Consider the following 23857-nt stretch of genomic DNA (forward strand, 5'->3'; position numbering starts at 1 on the left):
GTTCAATGTATTATAGTCTCACACGACCACACTACATTAATGTAGCACAGTCATCCTGGGACTGATGAAGGGCAGGTCTAGACTATTGCTTCAGGTGTTGTGTGGTTTAGAAAACCTGTTTTCAAATACTCTATGGTGACATATGAGTTACTAAAGGGGTCCTCATCTGTTAACTACAACTTAGTATCTCTCTCTGACACGCCTATACAGTACATGGACATCCCACTTATCTCAATGCCCACCAAGGAATACTCCAAGAGTAACTGCTGGGTCATAAAATGTATATGACACTTCAGAAGTTCTGATACTTGGTGGTAGGTGAGTTGTGATGCCCACCAACAGAAGCATCAGTGGTTGTCATTGGTTCTGCTCATATCTACTCGGAGATGAAAGCAGAACGCTTTGCATTTCCATATATTTCAGTGAAATGCAGCTATCCCTTGTTATGTTGGTTGAAAGAAAATGGGACTCTGGCAGTTTTTTGTTGTATGTATATAGGTGCTGGGCAGCCTATCTTATCTAAGAGTATGGGCCCCATTAATAGGCTGTAAGCCAACATTATCATGCAAATGGCACTTTATATACTCTTTATTAGAGATGAGCGAATCAAAGCTGCCGAAACGGAATTCGAACCAAATTTCAGGAAATATTCAATTCGCATCAAATTCGAATTTCCTCACAATTCGTGGTAACGAATCACATTTTTTTCTAAAAATGGCTTCCGCACGTTAGGACATGAGGCAAGAAACTCTGGTAATGTGGGATCAACCACAATGCTATGGTGCAGCCAGTCCTGTGATGGCACAGCCCTTTAACATCTTCATGACCGCCCACGGCATCGGGATTGGGTGTTAGCTGTAACTGACAGCTATCACCCTGCTCCATAACTCCTGGTCGGAGCACAAAAGAGTCCCGCCATGCTAAATGTCCCCCTCGGCAAGGTCGGGGGAGCCAATATACATCTTCTGCAGCTGCTACTAGACTCCAGTACCTGGTTGATCCTGCCCAGAAGTGAGGCTTACTTCCTCTATAGACTGCAATACATGTGAATTGCAATCTATAGGGCTGAACCTGTGATCAGTGCATCATTAGTTCAGCTTCCCTAGTGGGACATCACTAAAAACCACTCCAAGGCACAGTGTTCTGCACCACTATACAGGCTCTCTGCAGCCAGGAAATAGTTGTTTTTTAACGTGTTTTGCTGCAAATTAATTTGGATCGAATCGTATCGGAAGAATTTGGCAAAGCTGCCAAATTGAATTTTTTTAAAATTTGCTCATCTCCACTCCTTATCTATGTATATTTGGATTCTAGACATCCACCCAATCGTGAATTCTCAGTATGCGAGTGGATGTTTCAATAGTGTTTTGTATCTGTGTAGCCTCCACCATTTACTATGAAGACCTGTCTGCATCCTGCAGTGAGCCATTGCTGCACGTAACATCAGTTAATATGGCCTCTTCTTTAGTGATATAATCTCAGGACAGCACAACTTATCACAGCCTAAAGACACAGAGCACAGCTGAGTACATCTCCCCATTTGCATCAGCGATCAGTGGGGGTATAACTTGTGGGCCCCCACCTATCAAAACTTCTAACTTGTCACTCTGTTTTATAAAATACAGTTATACTTTAGATATGCTACTGCAGAGGATCTGAATGCGGGCTGCAGGATTCTCTATAATTTATAGCTGAGTTACCCTTTGATCAGATTACTTATTGAAGCCCCTTCTCAAAAAAAAAAAAAAAAAAGAAAAGTTATCTTATGGACTGTTCTTGAACCATCACTCTAATTTTTTGAACTAGAACGCAACACATTTTATTTCCATTAGGACTGCTGGTTCTTTACAATCCTGTATAACCCCACCAATGGGACACACTTGGCACCATTAAAGTCTGTTTTATGCAGATAACACATAAAGAGAGGCTATTACATTGCTTGGAATGGAGATGAAAGACATGAAAAGACGGCAGTGCAGATATATCGCCATTCTCACAACTTACTAAATGCTACTAAAATGAAATGTAATGTTTTAATAAATAAAGGAGATGATGTTTAGTAAGAGATGACACCATCATTAGGACTCTCATCTGGGCGCCCAATGCATTAAGTGCTTTAAGAAAATAGTTGCGATTTATGAAAGCTGCTCCAAAATAAAATGTGGAGGAGTTACCTATAACAACCAAGAATAGCTTGTATTCAATGGGACTAATGGTTTGTATCTAAGGGCAAATAGCCAAGACTGTTGGCACTCTGCCTCCATTGCACCTTCACTAGGACATTTCCTCATAACAAACTCAAGAAATTTTAGGTTTTATGTATCAAATTCAGTCTTGTTGTCCACAATTCCAATCACAGTTCAGAATCTACTGTGCAAACTACATTGGAAATAGGAGACAAATTCTGATTGAAAGCTAAGGAGAGTTTTGATAAGTTAGGGTCAGGGGCATAACTATCGGGGTAGCAGCAGTAGGGGCTGCCACAGGACCCGGGGCATCGGGGTGCCTGGCGACAGCCACTGCCGCTAAGAATTTTTTTTTTTTATTGGCCATTGCCTGCTGGAATAACTCCAGCAGGTAACAGGCCCTATTTACTTACCAATCCTAAACATAAAAAACATAAAAAACATTGTTACTTACTAGAGATGAGCGAACAGTGTTCTATCGAACACATGTTCGATCGGATATCAGGCTGTTCGATGTGTTCGATTCGAATCGAACATCACGTGGCAAACTCCAAAAAAATTTGATTCCCCTCCCACCTTCCCTGGCGCTTTTTTTGCACCAATAACAGCGCAGGGGAGGTGGGACAGGAACTACGACACCGGAGGCATCGAAAAAAATCGGAAAAAGTCATTGGCTGCCGAAATCAGGTGACCTCCATTTTAGACGAATAGTGGATTTCAAATCCGGGTCATATGAGAATGTGAACTTTGTGACTAAGACGCTCCACACCAGTCTCCATTCAGGTCCGAACTTAGACTCCGCCTCCTCCGGCAGAGCCAGCGCTGATTGGCCGAAGGCTGGCCAATGCACACTCAGCTATGCTATATCAGATGGGCTGACCGGCACATCAGATGTAGTAGAGCCGAGTGTGCACACTCGGCTCTGCTACATCAGATGTGCACACTCGGCTCTGCTATATCAGATGGGCTGACCGGCACATTAGATGTAGCAGAGCCGAGTGTGGATATAGGAATCCATAGGAATGCATTGGCCAGCGCTGATTGGCCAGAGTACGGAATTCGACCAATCAGCGCTGGCTCTGCTGGAGGAGGCGGAGTCTAAGATCACTCCACACCAGTCTCCATTCAGGTCCGACCTTAGACTCCACCTCCACCGGCAGAGCCAGCGCTGATTGGCCGAAGGCTGGCCAATGCATTCCTATGGGAATGCAGAGACTTAGCAGTGCTGAGCCAGTTCTGCTCAACTACACCGTGTGCCGGTCAGCCCATCAGATGTAGCAGAGCCGAGGGTGCACTAGAACCCTTATGCACACTCGGCTCTACTACATCAGATGTAGCAGAGCCAAGTGTGCACACTCGGCTCTGCTACATCAGATGTAGCAGAGCCGAGTGTGCACACTCGGCTCTGCTACATCTGATGTGCCGGTCAGCCCATCTGATATAGCAGAGCCAAGTGTGCACATTTGATGTAGCAGAGCCGAGTGTGCACACTCGGCTCTGCTACATCTGATGTGCCGGTCAGCCCATCTGATATAGCAGAGCTGAGTGTGCACACTCGGCTCTGCTACATCAGATGTAGCAGAGCCGAGGGTGCACTAGAACCCTTATGCACACTCGGCTTACTACATCAGATGTAGCAGAGCCAAGTGTGCGAAAATCGCAAGCTGACAGGGATTTCCATGAAATAAAGTGACTTTTATGCCCCCAGACATGCTTCCCCTGCTGTCCCAGTGTCATTCCAGGGTGTTGGTATCATTTCCTGGGGTGTCATAGTGGACTTGGTGACCCTCCAGACACGGATTTGGGTTTCCCCCTTAACGAGTATGTGTTCCCCATAGACTATAATGGGGTTCGAAACCCGTTCGAACACTCGAACAGTGAGCGGCTGTTCGAATCGAATTTCGAACCTCGAACATATTAGTGTTCGATCATCTCTATTACTTACCTCTCCTGGTTCCGGCAGGCTTCAGGGCTACTTGGGTAAAATCCCAGACGTCACGTGGGTCGGGCCTGCATCATTATGCGTCGTGACGCAAGCCCTAGCTCAAGTGACGTCTGGTCCATCATTGAAGATGGCCGACATCAGTGGGGAGTAAACTGAAGCCCAGGAGAGGCAAGTAACAGTGTTTTTTATGTTTTTATCCTCCCCTGGGTCTCTGATTATTATACTCTGGGGTCTGAAAAGACCCCAGAGTATAATAATTGTTCATGGGTGGTCCACAATGGGGTATAATACAGTGTGCAGGGGCCACTATGGGGAATAATACTGTGTGCAGGGGCCACCATGGGAGCATAATATTGTGTGCAGGGGCCACTAGGGGGCATAATAGTGCATGCAGGAATGCAGATGGGGGGTCGGTCAGTTGGGGTCTTTGGGGGGGATATCCCATATCAAAAGTTTGCCACGGCATTGCCATTCCTAGCTATGTCACTTAGGTTAGGGTGTTAGCTGTAGTTGTCTACCAAAGCTCTAGTTATAGCCGAGAAGTTCAAACATATTACATAGTATACATCAGTGGTGTTTAATAAGGAAATAGCACAATTATTGTCCTTCATTATCATCAGCCATTCTACAAATTCTTCCTGTATTATTCCAGTTTTCATTTGTAAGACTCATCCATGTCACTTTAATATTTTAGGCTAATTTTATATCATTTACTTTATAACTTCACCCAGATTTAACTCTTTTGAGTCCAATGATATCTTATTTCCTATTCTCCACATTAAAATTTAGCTAAGACCAAACTAAAAGAGAACATCAGGATACCCACTAATAATATACCGTTATCTAGTGTAGGCAATGCTCTGTGAGCTCAATACATCAGCAATATACATTTCTCTGCTCTCATGAGAGGGTTTTATGTGCAGAAAATAATTTTATGGACGTCATAAAAATGACAGCAAATTAGAAAGCAGACGGAAAGGTTTTCAAAACCATATTGTAGCCCAACAACAGTGCCATTCAAAACTGCTTGGTGTGAACTGTATTTTGAAAATACGCCATTTTCTTAAAGTACGCATTGTTTATGGAGAAGATTTCCTGTAGCACCAAATATTGTTAGCAAACTATAACACAATCTTTAAAAGTATCTATTTTATTAGCACCTTAAGATCTGCTGATTTAAAGCCTTTTATTGCCGCATTCCAAAATGCATAACTTGATTTTTTTTTAGCTTGCAGGATATGTTGTATTATTAATGGCACCCTTTTAGAATAAATATAATTTATTTATTAGTGAATTAGTGTATTTGGCTAATAGAGGATAATTTATATAAACACTTATGGGGCTTCTATGTTTGGAACAACTAAACAGGTTTGGGTGAACAAAGCACCACACTGCTCAGGGTAAGAATGCATATGGAATGGGTATATCACTGGGCTTTTGAGACCTGGTGTTAGGTCTTCTTTCTTTCTTTATTTTTGAACGATAAATCATTTAAATTTTTTTACTGTTTTTGCTAAAAAAAAATGTAAACACTTTTTTTTTTTTTTTTTTTTTTTTTTAAGTCTTAGAGCATTCTTGTCTGTCAGTGGTACACTGACAGGTAGTCTGTTAGTCCATTCTTCTTGCATGACCAAATGATCTTATACCTATAGAAGATCCTGATGTCTTTGTTTGCCCTACTCACCAAGGTAACAGATCACCATGGGCCACTGGTGGGAAGACAGGGAGGGACCCTCAATGAAGCTCCCTAAATACTACAGTCACTGATCAGCTGATATAGGAGTTAAAGAGGAGCTGTTACCACTCCTAACTTTTCTATTCTAGTGCACACTTTTATAATAACAAGTCACTACCTATATATATATATATATATATATATATATATATATATATATATATATACTTTTCCTAAACAGATAGTACAAGTGAACTTTGAAACTTTGTATTATAACTCGTTTAAAAATATATTTTCCTTAAATCCTTCATATAGATGAGTTACTGGTTACATATTAGACTATGGAGAAGGGAGGGGGGAGGAGGAGGCTGCTGGAAGAAACACACAAATATCTGCTGCTACATTGCTATTCTGTGAATCAGGAAGCTCTTTTAATACTATGCTAGAGATAAAACGCTGTGTGCACAGAATGAAACAATAGGTCAATAAACAGCCTTCTCCTCCCCCTCCTCTCTCTGTAGAGTTCTGTGTGTGAGATCAGATTCACACCTGCACCCGGTCTCCGCTTTAGCCAATCTGGACACAAAGTCCTGCATGTCTGATTTTGTGTCCGGCTAAAAAAAAACAGTTTCGTCAAGGAGAGGCAGAAGATGCCCACGGGTGGTTACTTTGCAAATACATTCAAGTGAATGGTTTTGAAAATTGACCGCCGGGTTTCTGTCTCCTTTCCAGTTTCTTGGGGGAGAAGACAGAAACTCGCCGGATTAGCTACCGGGCGCAGGTGTGAACCGTCCCTTAGCTGGATACAGACACAGATTCAGACGCAGATGTAAATAAATAGGTTTATAAGGAGGAGGAAAGCAGCCCTATATGTGGAGAAGGAAATAGATCTCTTTAATAAGACATACTACAATGTTTCTTATATTCACCTGTACTAATCATTTCTGAAAATTTGTTTCAATTCTAGCTTTGCTTTATGGAGAATTCCTTATAAATCTGTGTTGTGCCGTTTCTCTGTAATTCCAATTAGAAATGTATATGTAAATTGCTAACTGGGTGCTACCTGTTGGTGGGGTATTCCTCCACACTCTTACACTGTCCAAGTAGTATTGACAGTACCTGACTGTATAGTTACACAGGCCTTTGAAGGAAATGGTAACACCCAGTTGACAATTTATTTCTAAACCTCCAGATTACATAACAGGGGGGCAGCACAGCATAGAGTTATGAAGAAGATGCTCTGCAATTGGTATTGGAGAATTGGAGAGGTGACAAGTGTCTTCTGGATCAGACCTTACTTAGAACCTAGATGTTACAGCAGGAGTATATTAATTATAGTAATAATAATAATAGTGCCAATACCTCAAAGATATATGTATTCCAAATAATATTTGTTATGTGAAGGGGATATACACATTTTACATGTAATCTTTAGATTAGAACAAGCCCCATACACTTCTAACAACCAAGTAACGCTGTTAGTCTGAAGAAGAATGAAGCAGAGGATACCCTGACAGGTTGGCTTTTATTACAAGGAAGATGAGATTGCCAAGTTGGCAGAGTCAAGGAAAATTGCTTAAGCATCATGATGTGAGTTAAACCCATATTATTTACTTTAGAGAGCAAAATTACTAATTAACATCATCCGGCATTCTACAGCGGGGCTGATTACTAAACATCAGCATTTTCTATTCCCGAAGTCCTTGGCTGAAGACACTGCAGCTGTTTATTTCTATTTTGGTGTGCCGAGAATGAAATAATAACTTCTGATAAAATACATCTAAGCTATCTTACATGTATTACAATGTCTGACCTTATGGACTAGATTGGTCTATAGCAAGGGTAGGCAACCTTCGGCACTCCAGTTGTTGTAAAACTACAACTCCCAGCACGCATACTTCTTCTGCTGTTCTTGGAACTCCCATGGAAGTGAATGGAGCATGCTGGGAGTTGTAGTTTCTCAGCAGCTGGAGAGCCAAAGGTTGCTCTCCCCTGGTCTTTAGGCTCTTCTTAGAATTACCACTACTGATTGCAAATTTGGCAAAAAAGTAGTGAACACTGCAGGCAGTAAATCTATTTTGTGCTAAAATAATACAGTATGCAGTAAGCTCATGTCTCTATTTGAAACTGCAGGCAGTCAGAATAACATCTTTTAAAAGGTTAATCATTTTTCAGACTGATTGTCTTGACTTGATTAGTCTCATTTAATAGAGAATGGGATTATTGTCCAAAATGTAAAGAACATTATTTAAAAATTTACTGTTTTCTTTCTGAAAAATCTCTCTATTATTCTTGTCTCCCTTCCTGCTAATTTTCTGTTCACTTCCTATTACTAGGGAAGTTCTGTCTTTAGAAACCAGCAATGTCAAGATGGAACACAGTGAGCAGAGTAGCAGGTCTCTTCATAGCCTCTTCAAGTTTTCACATCACTTTCCTTGACTGAACACTGCACAGAGAAGAGTCGGCAGCTTCTCACAACACACATGGAGTATAAGGAGAGTCTATGTACCTTAGCTGCATGTATTATTGCTGATGAAATGTTAGTCATAGACAGCAAGTAGATTTTCTTATTGCCCTTCAATTTTTCTTTTACCATGTCAGGGATTTTTTTTTTTTTTAGCTGCAACATAACCTGGATTTGTAGTCTAGTGCCCCTAAATCTCCTATATTATGGTCACTTGGGTTTTTTGCAGCTGTTTGTTGCTATATTGCAGTTACATTGGGCAGAATTACATGTAAAGAAACTATTAGTAGTAATAATGAGGGGAGAAGGGGGCTCTATATCATACACATCCCCTGCCTCAGAGAGAAAAGCAAAATGTGCTACAGCCATAATGGGTCTATTATCAGCAGAAAAAAAAAATGATAAGAAACCACGTATGACGGCTTATTAGGGCAGGTTCACACCAGCGCCCAAACTCCGTTTTCAGGTTTCTGTCTTCTGCCGACAGAAGATGGAAACCTGGCAGACAGGTGTATCGAAAAAAGGAACCATTAAAATGTACCATTAAAATAAAATGAGTATGATCAAAAGAGGTGGAGAATCCCTTTAATGGGACATTATTAGCTTTCCAAATGTAAAAAACACAGCTTATGAAGTACAGTACTTGTACTAAATGGAAATGTCAAAAACAAAAAACCCTAAAGGCACTAAAGAGTTAAACATATAATGCATACACTGCTACCATTTACATTAATAAGCTTTGTAAATTACACTATCTGTTTTCACAGGCCGGATTAAGATATACCTTGTATGTATCCATACAGTTTAGGCTAGGTTCACATCTGCGTACAGAGACTCCACCACAGATTTCGCTGAAACTCGCACTTAGGAATTTTTGCACTCGGTCGGTTACAGTATAAAAATGGCGGAAACCGGACGGACTGCGGCAGACCCCACTATAGTCTAAGGATTCGGCGGGCGTGTGACCCTAGCCTCACTCAATAATTACAGTTCTGTAAGCGCCAGTTCACACATGTACTTGTGAATATTGTTATGGTAATTATGTTATGGTAATTATGATTATGGCAAATCTCCAACCTTATGTATTGCTTGGATGAACAAGAAAGGAGCTTTAGCTTGTTTAGCTGATCACTCATTAATATTATCCATTATAACTTATCATGGAAATTTGTTGGAATGAATATATTATACCTTAGAAGACAATGCTTTGCGTCCACACGTAACCTTTCGTCTTCCAGTGCTGCCCATGGTTCCAGATAGTGTGATAAACAGATCTGTTTCTGTAAGTGGCTTTGGAGCTTGACGGATACTGATAGAAATGGTATAGGTCTTCACTATGGGTAAAGAAAAATACATACATTAGTTTTTATAATTTTTGAGAAATAAAAAACACCCACAACACTGAAAAAAACTAGGAAGCACTTAAATGGGTTGTGCAGGGCTAAAAAAACATGGCTGCTTTCTTCTTCTCAGAAAGTGACATCATGTCCGTTGGTCACATGGTCTTGCTGCAGCTCAGTCCCATTCATTATAAAGGGATGGAGATGTGGCATTGACTTGTGACCTATGTATATCATGTCACTGGCTTGTGTCCTGGGTCATGTGACGTCTGAACGTCAAGGAATATGGCCGACACCACCGAGGACTGCAGCGGAGCCAGGATAGGTAAGTGACCATGGTTTTTTTAATGTTTGTATTCCCCCCTTGGGTCTTCGATTATTATACTCTGGGGTCTGAAAAGACCCCAGAGTATAATAATTGTTCATGGTTGTCCACATTGGGCTATAATACTGTGTGCAGGGGCCACTATGGGGCATAATACTGTGTGCAGGGGCCACTATGGGGGGTAATACTGTGTGCAGGGGCCACTAAGGGGAATAATACTGTGTGCAGGGGCCACTAAGGGGATAATACTGTGTGCAGGGGCCGCTATGGAGCATAATACTGTGTGCAGGGGCCACTATGGGGCATAATACTGTGTGCAGGGGCCACTATGGGGTATAATATTGTGTGCAGGGGCCACTATGGGGAATAATACTGTGTGCAGGAGCCACTATGGGGCATAATACTGTGTGCAGGGGCCACTATGGGGATAATACTGTGTGCAGGGGCCACTAAGGAGCATAATACTGTGTGCAGGGGCCGCTATGGGGCATAATACTGTGTGCAGGGGCCACTATGGGGCATAATACTGTGTGCAGGGGCCACTATGGGGTATAATATTGTGGGCAGGGGCCATTATGGGGAATAATACTGTGTGCAGGGGCCACTATGGGGAATAATACTGTGTTCAGGGGCCACTATGGGGCATAATACTGTGTGCAGGGGCAACTATGGGGTATAATATTGTGTGCAGGGGCCACTATGGGGCATAATACTGTGTGCAGGGGCCACTATGGGGGATAATACTGTGTGCAGGGGCCACTAAGGGGCATAATACTGTGTGCAGGGGCCGCTATGGGGCATAATACTGTGTTCAGGGGCCACTATGGGGCATAATACTGTGTGCAGGGGCCACTATGGGGTATAATACTGTGTGCAGGGGCCACTATGGGGGGTAATACTGTGTGCAGGGGCCACTATGGGGCATAATACTGTGTGCAGGGGCCACTATGGGGTATAATATTGTGTGCAGGGGCCGCTATGGGGAATAATACTGTGTGCAGGGGCCACTATGGGGCATAATACTGTGTGCAGGGGCAACTATGGGGTATAATATTGTGTGCAGGGGCCACTATGTGGCATAATACTGTGTGTAGGCCACTATGGGGCATAATACTGTGTGCAGGGGCAACTATGGGGTATAATATTGTGTGCAGGGGCCACTATGGGGCATAATACTGTGTGGAGGCCACTATGGGGCATAATACTGTGTGCAGGGGCCACTATGGGGGATAATACTGTGTGCAGGGGCCACTTAGGGGCATAATACTGTGTGCAGGGGCCGCTATGGGGCATAATACTGTGTTCAGGGGCCACTATGGGGGATAATACTGTGTGCAGGGGCCACTATGGGGCATAATACTGTGTGCAGGGGCCACTATGGGGCATAATACTGTGTGCAGGGGCCACTATGGGGCATAGAGCATGCAGGAATGTGGTGGTGGTGGGGGGTCGGTTGGTCGAGGTCTTCGGCGTCGGTCAGAGGGGGCCCATGTCAAAAGTTCGCCACAGGGCCCCACCATTTCTAGTTAAGCCACTGTTCCTGAGATAACGATAGCAGCCACGTTTTCAAGTCCTGCACAGACCCTTTACACGTCCATATATGCAAATGTTTGTGAATTGATTTCAACTGCTTCGGTGCCAGAGTGAAAAATGTGCAATTTTGGAACTTTTATACAGATCAGGACATGAAACCGAGAAAAAAGTATAACTAAAAAAAAAAAAAAAAGTTTCACATAAAACTTAATTGAACAATAGGTCTGTACTGACAATACATTCCCATTACGGATGCATCTCATTTTGGCCTTGAATGCACAGTATGCTTTTCCATTTTCTCTCATTGCAGGCTGATGTGACATAACTTTTTACATTATTTGTCTTACACTGCTATAGTATATAAAAACTTCTTTTTTTGTATCTTAGTGTTTTTGTACTTTCTTTATATTTTCAGTATATAATTTACAGGATTTCATTTAAATTCATGTTTTAAGCAGAATGGAGGGGGTTTAACTTCTTCAATGTCCTATGTTAGCCAAATATACTGTCAATACATCTGATGTGCATTAATATTTTATTGCATTATATTAATTGCAGGGAATATCAATACCAGCATGTAAAGTAGCGGTCTTGATAAATCTGCCCTCCATTGTATTTATTTTATCGTACAGATTGTATACAATGTGTATTTGTATGTCATATGACTTTTTAAAATTATAATAGATTTTTTAAAATTTATTTTTAGCACGATTTTTAATTATTTTTTTTTAAATTAAACTTTATTGACATTTGTTTTTGTCTCAAAAGGAGACTTTTACTTTCCAATTTTATTTTAGTTTTTATAATGCATTAGAATATCTGTATACCAATGTGTTACTTGTAAATACACAGGTAGCTATTAGGGCACACCTAAGGTATACCATAGCAGGGCATTACAAAAAGAAATGCAGATTTTATTGTGGCAGATTTTGCTGCATTTTTAAATCCAAAGATAGGAGTGGATCGAGAGAAGTATAAAGACTTACTTATTTATATTTCCCATTCCTTGTCTAGCCACTCTTGGCTTTGGCTCAAAACACCCGCCCAAAAACGCAGTAATATCTGCAACAAAGAATGCTGCGTTTCCACAATGTGGTGCCTTAGCTTAAAAACCTGTCAGTCCTGATGATCTCTTATCTCTGAGGCTAGCAATCAACTAAAGAGGAGATTCTGTTCTCCTTTGGTGTTATGGCAAATATTGACTTTGGCGTTACGGGTTTGTAACACTGGGATTGGAGTTTTCTCCTACCTCAGTCATTGCCATGGGCTAGTAAATACAGCCACTTCAGACCAATATTGAGAGACCAATTTTATTGCTCGTATAGTTGACAGTTATACAATTTTCCAATATATTTTCTGTATCAATTCCTCATGCTTTTCTATATCTATCTATCTATCTATCTATCTATCTATCTATCTATCTATCTATCTATCTATCTAGATCATGCTTGTTGTAATTGATTTTGCTTACTTCTAGTGGATAAAATCAGTCCATGGTCATGTGATATACAGTCCATGGTCATGTGATGTACAGTCCATGATCATGTGATGAGCACACAATGCACAGCTTACCAGTCAGATGTCTGATTACTGTGCTAGGACTGTAACGAGCTGTGCACCTGTGTGTCCATCACATGACCATGGACTGTATATTACATGACTATGGATTGGCCAGAAGTGAAATTATTATACTTTGGGGTCTCTTAGGCCGGGTTCACACGGAGTTACGTGCCGCGAGATTTGGCACGTAGACGCCGCGTGACCCTTTGCGTGCCGTACACGCTCCCATTCATTTCAATGGGAGCGGGGAGCGTATGCGCCGCGCTAGTTTGCGGCCGTGCATTTATTCACGGCCGCAAACTAGCGCGGCGCATACGCTCCCCGCTCCCATTGAAATGAATGGGAGCGTGTACGGCACGCAAAGGGTCACGCGGCGTCTACGTGCCAAATCTCGCGGCACGTAACTCCGTGTGAACCCGGCCTTAGTATAATAGATGGAGGTCCAGGGGAGGTGTAAAAAAAAATTAAAAACATTTCTACTCAACTTCCCTCACCTCTTTTGGGCCTTGGGATATTTGGGTCAAAACTGGTTCATTGCAAAGCGTTTCCCCCATCTCTAGTCACAGTAGACTTAGACTGCAGACTTACATTTTTTATTTTTCCTAAAACTATATTTACATCATTCTTGGCGTTTTTTTATTTTTTTTTTTATTGCATTCACTATGTTAGTGTACACAGAAAAAAAATGACACATATATAGTTTTGGGGAAAAATAAAAAAAACTTAAAGGGGTTGTCCACTTTCTGACCAATATTGAGAGACAAATGTTATTGTTTGTATAAAAAGATATACAATTTTCCAATATACTTTCTGTATCAGTTCCTCACGGTTTTCTAGATCTCTGCTTGTTGTCAGTCATTCTGTTACTTCTAGAGGATAAAAGTCTGACCATGGTCATGTGATTTACGGTCCATGGTCATGTGATGAGCACACAGGTGCCGCTCGTTATAGTCATAGCACAGTAATCAGACCTCTGCCTGGTAATCAGCTGTGCACCTGTGTGTCATCACATGACCATGGACCGTAAATCACATGACCATGGACCGTAAATCACATGACCTTGGTCAGACTTTTATCCACTGGGAGTAACAGAATGAATGACAGCGAGCAGAGATCTAGAGAACTGTGAGGAATTGATACAGAAAGTATATTGGAAAATTGTATATCCTTTTATTGTATAAACAATAACTTTTGTTTCTCAATATTGGTCTAAAAGTGGACAACCCCTTTAAGTCTGCAGCAGGAAGAGGTTAATACAACTGTGATTACCATTAAAAATGGCTGTCACAAACCCACTAAACTTGTCCATGTGAATAGAGCCTAAGGAGATAAATAGTATGTATTAATAGTCTTAAACCTGGAATACTATAAAGTATTATTGTGCTTATTCTACAGATAGCTTCACTAAACAATGATAAAAACCTGTTAGTAAAGGTCCAGAAGGTTTCAGAACTGGTAGTTCAGCCACTAAGTTATTGTCTTTGCTACCAAAAGCCTGAAGAAATGGAAATTCAAGAATGTCTCCGCTCTGTACATGCTGCAGCTGTATCTGCGGAATAAAAGAGGCAAAAATATTGTCAAAATGATGTCCAGTAGGTGTAGGTCTAGCTGTAGGGGATGTCTAATGTGTCATGTATTCCCCCTTATTCCAGAAGCCCCATCATTGCACATTTGTTACACTGAATGGACTGCATTGTCATGCTGATGTGCAGAACCACAAAACCTATCCATACAACTGTAGATATTGTACTGGGGCAGTGATGCGGCTCCCTGTGCCATCACTACTGCTATGTTTGGCATACAGAGATAAGTTTGATAAATGATGATATTTCTCAGCATAACAAATGGAACGAATCAGGATTTTCATTAGAAACAAATAATAATAATGGCAGAACTTGGCATCTCGACCAGTTTATTCCCGAGACCTCTGTGAACGGTTTTATTTAAGAGCACATAAACATTTGTGAGCTCTTAGCAGCTGCACTTGTTGTTCTCATTATATATAACATCACAAAAGGAACATGCCAGGGGTGGCAGTATAAACACTATCAATTCTGCTCTTATTTCTTTCAATTTGACTTCATTACTAACAGTTTGCCCATTACTGGATGTGTGATCTCTGTTGGAAAATACCTTCCCTACGGTGATAAGCTTTAGTAATGTAAGCCGCACTGTCTAGAAAAACAGTCCTACCTTCAGAGTCAGATTTTTTTTTTTGTTTTAAGTACACCCTGGAGGTTTGTAAAATGTTTGTTAAAAAGTATTGCATCATAGTAAAGGTCTAATAGAATGATGGTGTATTATAATGTGATTAGGGAACGCTCCCTTAAGAATGCGGCCGCTGTCATGCAGATAGGAAAGATGTGGTACATGGAGTTTGCCATGCTGAGCGGGAACGAACTGTTGAGCTTTTCTTCATATTCTTCTAAGATGTCTCTGTTACTTCTCCTGAATACTGAAGAACTATACATTCAATAACTGTAATAAACTCAAAGCAAATGTGCCTTAAATTGGTGGTGGTAACCAAGAGCTTATTATTATCTTATGCCCTGAGACATCTCTTATTTACAGGCCTTAGGAAACCCAGTTTACTTTTGATCAATGATGTCTAGAGGGGGAAAACTAGAGCTTGAAATCAATCTTTCACAGGCAATGGAAATGAATGTCTTTGTGGCCAACACGAGGTTAACACAGTCAATATAGTATAGCTGCATATAAGCACTGAATCCATCGAGCAATGGACCTGACCCAAGCAGTATCTGCATAGAGTATGTATATCTACCTATGTTTATAGGGATTATCCTCTCCTCCCATATTGTAACAATGCAGCTGCACCCACCCTTAACTTTGGATAGGTGGTAATTAACAACACAATTAATAACAACTGGGTGGCTGTATATAGTCAAACATTGGATAGATGGTATATCACTAGAAGCTGCTTATTTCATGGCACACATATCATGGACAGGTCCAGCAAAGAGAAAAGATATTAAAGGACACATCTACATACTGGTAAATTAACTGGGTTCTCATTAGAGTATCTATTTAACCCCTTCCTGCACCACATCGTACTATTATGTCATGATGATCATGTAGTTAACGCCCAGTTCCGTAATGCCTGTGGCACTCAGCTGTGTTAAACAACCAAGGCCCAGGACTAGCCGCCAGAGTCAGAAGATACTCCGAATGACTGACTAACCTCTTGGAAAAAATTCCAACTGTGCAGGACTCAGTGGATTGGCACCTTATGAAGGATGTAGGAAGGAAGAGTTGGTGCAAATGGTGAGAGGTTCTCTTTAACATCAAACATCTGCAGAGTCCCACTGCCACTGGGGACAGGGATTGATGACAATCACTTTACCCCTCTGAAGAATACGTTGTTACTAGGAAATAATCAATAACTAAAATGACAATGATTCCCACTTGGTGTACTGAATACAGTCTTTCTGAGATTTGTAGTATTCATTGCAGCAATCTCCCACCGGTGACTCTAAAACTGGTGCAAGAACTTAGACTAGGCTGGGAATAGTGTGTAAGAGCCATAAGATGGAGGCTGGTCTACTGAAACATTAAACATGTCTTCTTTCACCATATCAAGTAACTCTGCCGTGCAAGGAAGAAAAATTCTCCCTTGACCTTAATGTTCTTTCAAGGATGCTGTTTGCTGCCTATGTAGAGAACAGTCCATTCAGTCATAGACTTTCTTCCAATCGCCAGCACTGCTGGAATACTTACTAGTCACCCCTTATGATTGACAGAACACATGCTGACTGGCATGTCAGCAAACAGGTTCCTAAAATGCCAGTTTGGAGGGGCTATACAGTGGGCACTGAGTGATAATCTTATAGATGTCTATATTTAACTTAGATTGGCTCAAATGATCATTCAACAAGATGTAAAAGCAGAGTTCACTCCTTCATTCTCTGCATGATCATAGTATTCTGCAAGCACAAAGTCTTGGGTGCCATACTGGTAATATCTTCTATATGCCTTGTCCTGCAGACCCGTTCTTCTCACTCCCCATCCATTTCTGCTCCTCGGCCCTGCTTTAGATTCGATAGTGTTGGAAATAATATTAAACTGCTAGAACTTACAGTGATGAATGAGGTTAACCTTCTGTGAATCATTAGAAATAGAGGTTCTCACTTCTACTTGTTAGTGCAAAATGTCAGGGCATCAGTAACATTACAGTAATATCGCCATAGTCTAATGTGGGCAGTAAAGTGTTATTTAGGTCTACAATTAGTGTCACTTACCATTTTACAAAACCAGCCATTATCTTTTCCATTATCCTCCATTTCAAGTCGTACTTTTTGGATAGATCCAAGACTACCATCGAGCTCTACTGTGTGTATGGATTGTCCCACCATTAGGGATCCTTCGCCAAACGCAACTGGTTTATAATGTCCCTTCTCACAACATATTGTTAAATACACAGTAGAATTGACTCCAGGATTTGGAATATCACCTGTCACCACTATGACATTAATAGTCCCTGCATAGAGAGAAAGCAGAAAAGTCACATTTTCCTGACTTACAACACAAGTCATAATGTTGTGATAGCAGAGTAGTTGACAATTTGTTGACTGTCACATTGTATGGGCAACAGAGGATTGGCATTAAAAATAATACACTTGGAATATCTTGTACATTATGTTATGCTTTTGGACAATATGTTTGCTATCAGGAAACCTATCAGGAGGATTCAGGTTCCTAAATCACCAACAACCTGTTAGGATAGTAACAAGTCAAAAATGATATATTTGTAAATGCTGGTCAACCCAGCACAATATATAATGTGGACCGTATTCAAATTCCCTGTAAAAAGTTATAGGCGTGGTGCCGCTCCTATAAAGAGGCGTAGACGTGGTGCCGCTCCTATAAAGAGGCGTAGACGTGGTGCCGCTCCTATAAAGGGTCGTAGACGTGGTGCCGCTCCTATAAAGAGTCGTAGACGTGGTGCCGCTCCTATAAAGAGTCGTACCAGCCAATTCAGTCAACTATGACACCATCTCGTGTGCGCGCAGTGGACACAAGAAGCTTTGACCAGTAAACCTGCTTCACTGCACAAGTAACAGAAACTATAGGAACTCGCTTGTAATGTATTCCAGCCTGAGAGATGTCAAAAGTGTTTTTTTTTTTTTTTTTTTTTTTACATTAAGCCAAAATGACCAGAATTTACAAGGGCACAAATGCTCCTGAAAGTTGTCCTTTCAATGTGAAAGAATTCCATTCTGTATTTGTAGATAACACATGTTTTAGCAAATGTATTCTGCCATATTCTGCTTCTTACTTTGTAGTATTCTTTGTTTATTCTGCCATATTGTACCTCTCTCGGTGCTCTGTACCGCACACCTTCATACCTGTATTAATGGCTCTTGCTTATACCCGCAGGACAAGGCATCCTGCACAGACATGTCATAGTGAATTTATTATAATTGTAATCCATTTCAGCAGAGAGGACCACTGCCTACGTTTCCAAGAGGGAACATCAGAAGATGACTAGTAAGAATCAATAAATGCCCTCAATGTGCAGCAAAGCATTAAGGAAGACTTCAATCTACGGTGGTGTGGCACTACGGTCCTGCTATTGAATGCTGATAGAGATGTCACATGACCTATTCATTATCAACCATACCCAGATTGCTGCATTGTGTAATCACCCCCAGTTTGAGAGCCCCATAATACATATCTGTATCTACCACCTCATCACATAGTCCATTGACATACACTAGAATAATTTTGTATCACATGATTTGATTCAGAATACAGAAGAATTGATATAGAAACTTACTTTTACCATGGTGGGAACAAGTCCTTTGCAACACCAAACAAGCAGTTGGATAGCTCCCCTGGATCAATTTACTATCATTCCCTTCAACTGTAATCTAGTTTTGTAATTTAGCAGTCTATATTAATGATGTTGCTCCTACCTGTCCACCAAACATGGATGATGTCTCCTAGTTCTTACAATGAATGGTTGACATGCCAGTACTTGGCATTTTAGCCTCCCAAGCCATTCTATATTTGTGAAACCCAAAACCACAACCCATATTCAAGATATTGCCTTCTTACTGTGGCAGCTATTGGGGTTTCTACAGGGCCACTAGTCTCTCAGAATAGCAGATTGCACTGGGTTTTCAGGGCACAAGTTCACCCTTTTTGGGAGGCCCAAAGCCACTAGCTTCACCACATACTTGTAGATCCTATAATACAATATGAGCATGCTGAAGACATCAGTGGCCTGGTGTAGGCAGCACAGACATTACTGCAGCTGGATTTACCATGTTTAGGACTGGATTATTTGGACCATACAATACATGTCATGTTCTATACTGTTTATATGGACTTTTACAACGGGGTAACCCAAAACCAAAGTCCTTTAAGCCAAACTTTTTCTTATGCCAATTTCTTTTAAAAAGGATGCAAGCCATTATAGTTGGTGGTGGGCGTTCCTGATACCACATTGCTATCACTCTTTATTACCATGGGTAAGCAACTGATTATATTATCGTAGTTAGGTCCATGTAACACATAGGTGGTAGAGATGAGCGAACACTATTCGAAACAGCCCTTTCGAATAGCATGCTCCCATAGAAATGAATGGACGCAGCCGGCACGTGGGGGGTTAAGCGAACGGCCGCTGGCAAAGTCTGCATGTCGGCCACTTGGATTAATTTCTATAGGAGCGTGCTATTTGGAACGACTGTTCCGAATAGTGTTCACTCATCTCTAATAGGTGGTAAATGTGTCATGACTTAATGCAATATTGCACAACTAATTACTTATATATCCACTTCATATACTTCATTGCATTGCCCTGGGGCTATTTAGCACTATTGCATTGAGTTGTATGCATAATATTGTGTGATAGAGCTTGTATTCCTATAAATTTCATGCTATCTTCATTAAACTCTTATCCTGCTGTCGATATATATATGTTTTGTACTTACCTAATTGTTCATTGTTTTATGACAGCTATATATTTATGTATACAGGTGCTATAACGGCATCTACATTTATAGTCAATCCTATGGTTCTGGCCACTAATGGTGCAATTTACCCTGTTTTGTAACTATACTGCACTATGCAACTTTAGCAGGGGTAACATTCGCTTACTTCCAACAGACCTTTCTTCTGGGAATTTTTCCTGTACTGTTCATGTTTCCTTGAATGTGTATATATAAATGTACTTTTTGTAATATTGGCATGTTAATAAAGGTTTGTTTGTATTTTTGTCTTAATCGATGCCTCACTTTTTGGTCTTGGTCGTATTGTCTTTGATGGCACACATGGCACGCATATTTTCTTAGGGGTTAAGTTATATAGAATGGGGGATCCCACTTGGTCATATTTTGAATTGTCTTTCTTTCCCCCAACTGTGCTATGTTCTTGTTTTTCTTTTAAAAAGGATGCAACCCATTGTAGTCAATGAGATCCCTCGGGCTCCTTTTGTGTCCATCATAGAACAGATATGTTTTTCTGTTCATCTCTGAGGGACCGGAAAAAACTAAATAAATAAGTGTGAACCTAGTGAAACTCTGCACTCTGGAAATGATAGTGTTAAATTATACTGCACTCTAGAGACAGGTATATCTGTAAGGGCTAGTTCACACGTGAACTGCCCGCGCGGGTTTTGACACAGAGAGACGCGGCGAGACGCGTCTCTCTCTTGTCAAAACCTGCCCACCGCGACCATCGCTGTCGCGGCTTAACCCTCTGCTGTCGGCTCAAATGAATGAACCGACATAGGAGGGAGCTGCCGGGGGCGGAAGCCGCGCGGCTGAGCCTGCGCGGCTTCCGCCTGAAGAAAGGACATGTCCTTTCTTTTCTCCGCTAGCAGCAGCTCGCCGCTAGCGGAGAACAGAAGTCCGGCGGTCTCCATAGACCACCATTATAAGGGGAGGTTTTGGACGCGAAATCCACTGTCAAAAACCTCCCCTTATACTCACGTGTGAACTAGCCCTAACAGAGCCTTGCATTAACCTGTTGTTTTAACTCTTTCCTTTCCAAACTGCCGGTTTAGAGGGAACACAGCTGATGGCACAATATATAAGAGCCGGAGAGCTGCATTTGGGAAGCTTTTGCAGCTGAAATTTCACAGCTGTGGTGTTTTGTCATCACCAAGTAGATAGGGAACTATTAGCAGCAAATTTATGTCACATATATAAAAAGTTTGTGTGTTTATGGTGCATTATTGAATGTGTTTTATGGAGCATTATTGCAAACTGTTTGTATATTTCACTCTGACACGAGTCCACTGGGCACTGTAACAAGTCACTAAATACTCCAGTTTTAAGATATTTATGCCACAAATTGCATTCCCATGTTAGTTTCTCCTTTTTTTACGTTGCCCGCTGAACCAACACTAATACATAATGTGTGTTTACTAAAAGATCATCCTTTTCTGCTCTAAGCTATTCATACATGACTGACTAGAAGGGATTTTTACACTTAGGCCAAATTCACATCTTACAGATTTGGTATAGTTAACTTTTTATGCTTTAGTAGAAAGCTGAGCCTAAATGGAGGGCATAATAAGAGTATGTTCACATGGCGGAAAATCAACAGGAATTCCTCTACTTTTCCCACTGCCGTCTTTTTCGCCATGACGGCTTACTGTCGCAGCATCCCGTTCCTTATTAGGTCTGGATAAATGGACCTAATCAGTGGGGAGCCTTGCGTCATGGACTTCGTGGTTGAATCAGCCACAGAATCTGCGGCAAGATCGAGAAGGACGCTTCTTTTTTCCGCGTACTGCTGCGATCTCTGCCTCCCATTGAAAACTATGGGAGGCAAATTCTGAGAGAAATCTTCTCTGGATTAGGGAGCGAAATCCGCCCCCAAATCTGCGGCAAATTCCTCCGTGTGAACACAGCCTAACACGTACTGGGGTTACTACATGTTGAATAAAGTGCTACATTGTAGCAAACATGTCATTAACACAATGGAGAAAAACATTAATGGCAATTTATTAAAGGTGGCATTAAAGGGGTTGTGCAGGTCTAGAAAACATGGCTGATTTCTTCTCCTCAGGAAGTGACATCACATCCATTGGTCACATGGCCATGCTGCAATTCACTCCTATTTATTTTAATGGGACTGAGCTATGACATTGTCATGCGACTAATGGAGGTCATGTTTTCTAATCCTGCACAACTTCTTTAACTATAGGAATCTTGCTCCAAATATCTTAAGATTCTGCCTCTTAGGCTCACTCCACATGACCCTGATATAAATTGGCTATGAAATCAGTGGTTTTCCTTGGCAGATTTGCATCCTTGTGGGACCCATTTTCACAGATCCCTCATACAGTAGATCTATTGATGGATCTGTGAAAACAGACACAAATAGGATATGTCCTATTTTGTAATGGACTGTTCACATTCACCTGACATGTGAATAGCCCCATAGACAGACATATATATTACACTTTTTATGCCAAACCCTTTATGATGTAAAAAATAAATAAATAAAATAAATCGAAAACCTTGTATTTTTTGCTTTTTAAACACCAATGTTGCAACAGACCATTTTGTGACACTCATGCCGCTTTTCACAGGTGTGGTGAGAATGTGGTGGGGATAGAGCCATTGGCCCTGGCTTATTGCCATTTATGACAGAAAACTGGTAGCCCAGATTTCAGCTAGTGTAGATTTCACTCCAAACACACAAGAGATTCACATTCATGAGAACAGAGCTTAAAACAATTAGTTGCATTACTGGTTCTCTTTGCACGAAAACATCAATTCTAGCCCGGCTAGGAACTGGTGAACTATAATATTTCAAAGTATAATTCCAGTGGTACACTTAAGAACAAGTTTGTAAGCTAGACTTTCACGTCTATGCCACTAGGAAGCAGACAGTGCACTAAATTCAGCGCACTGTCGGCTTTCCTGGTATGGACTCTAGTGATGGAGAAATTAACGGCACTGATATCTCCCCACTGTCAGAATGGTGGGCTTTAGAGCCTAGCGTCACCGTTGGGTTGTGAGGAACGCCCCCATAGACTTCCATAGACTTGTATGGTCCTCACAGCCCAGTGACACTAGGCTGTAAGGCCTGCCCGTCTGACAGTGGGGAGACACCAGTGCTGAAATTAATGGCAAAAATCTATCTCCAGCAGTGGGTCACATACCTGAAAAGCTGTCAGTGTGCTGAATTCTGTGCACTGTTGGCTTTCTAGTGGTATATAATATCTGCACATCTATGAGGACGTGAAAGGTCCTTGTTAAAATGGGCCCTCTATACTTCATTCACTTGCAAGGTGCACACTCCTTTTCCTTTAATAAGAGACAGAGAAGACTTCAATACTGAAGTCCTTCACTTCCTCCTGTTGATTTTAGTTGAAGATAGAGAAAAGATAATATGAAATCGATGCACTTGCCTATGGGAGAATAATAGTTGCTATGTGCAACCTATGGTCCTCCCTGTCCAGAGACCTTCAAATAGTTAAGAGAGACAGAAACATCTTCCAGACTCTTGTGACTTGACAATACACAGTGATTGACAGCATTCTGTGTACATGTCATACATGAAAAGTTGTCAATCACTGTGTATAGGTGGGATATCCGGGACTCTCACTGTCTCTCCTTGGAGTCCTGTCAGGGCTTAATCTGCTTTTAACCTAGAAATCCTGCTGTATATCAGATAAAAATATATATCACAGAGCTCAGCTTCTCTTTCTCTAAGATCAATCAATATAATACCAATAATCTGACAAGTTTATTCTAAATGAATGTATAAGTATGTAAGTGATTCACATATACAGCTCCTGCTTTGTCTGAAATATTGCTACAACTGGTGGAATATCATGTGAACAGAGACTG

General features: G+C 41.2%; 1 protein-coding gene across 1 annotated transcript in view; it reads right to left on the reverse strand.

Moving 5' to 3' along the window:
• RP1 (RP1 axonemal microtubule associated) overlaps positions 1 to 23857 on the reverse strand; it is a 370941-nt gene that overhangs the window by 82765 nt on the left and 264319 nt on the right. The window contains exons 46-48 of the mRNA XM_075270496.1: positions 17285 to 17523; positions 14451 to 14577; positions 9462 to 9604 (exon numbers count right to left, since the gene is read on the reverse strand). Coding sequence (XP_075126597.1) covers positions 9462 to 9604; positions 14451 to 14577; positions 17285 to 17523 — 509 coding nt within the window. The remainder of the gene's footprint in view (positions 1 to 9461; positions 9605 to 14450; positions 14578 to 17284; positions 17524 to 23857) is intronic.

This window comes from Leptodactylus fuscus, chromosome 4, assembly GCF_031893055.1.
Source record: "Leptodactylus fuscus isolate aLepFus1 chromosome 4, aLepFus1.hap2, whole genome shotgun sequence".
NCBI lineage: Eukaryota > Metazoa > Chordata > Amphibia > Anura > Leptodactylidae > Leptodactylus > Leptodactylus fuscus.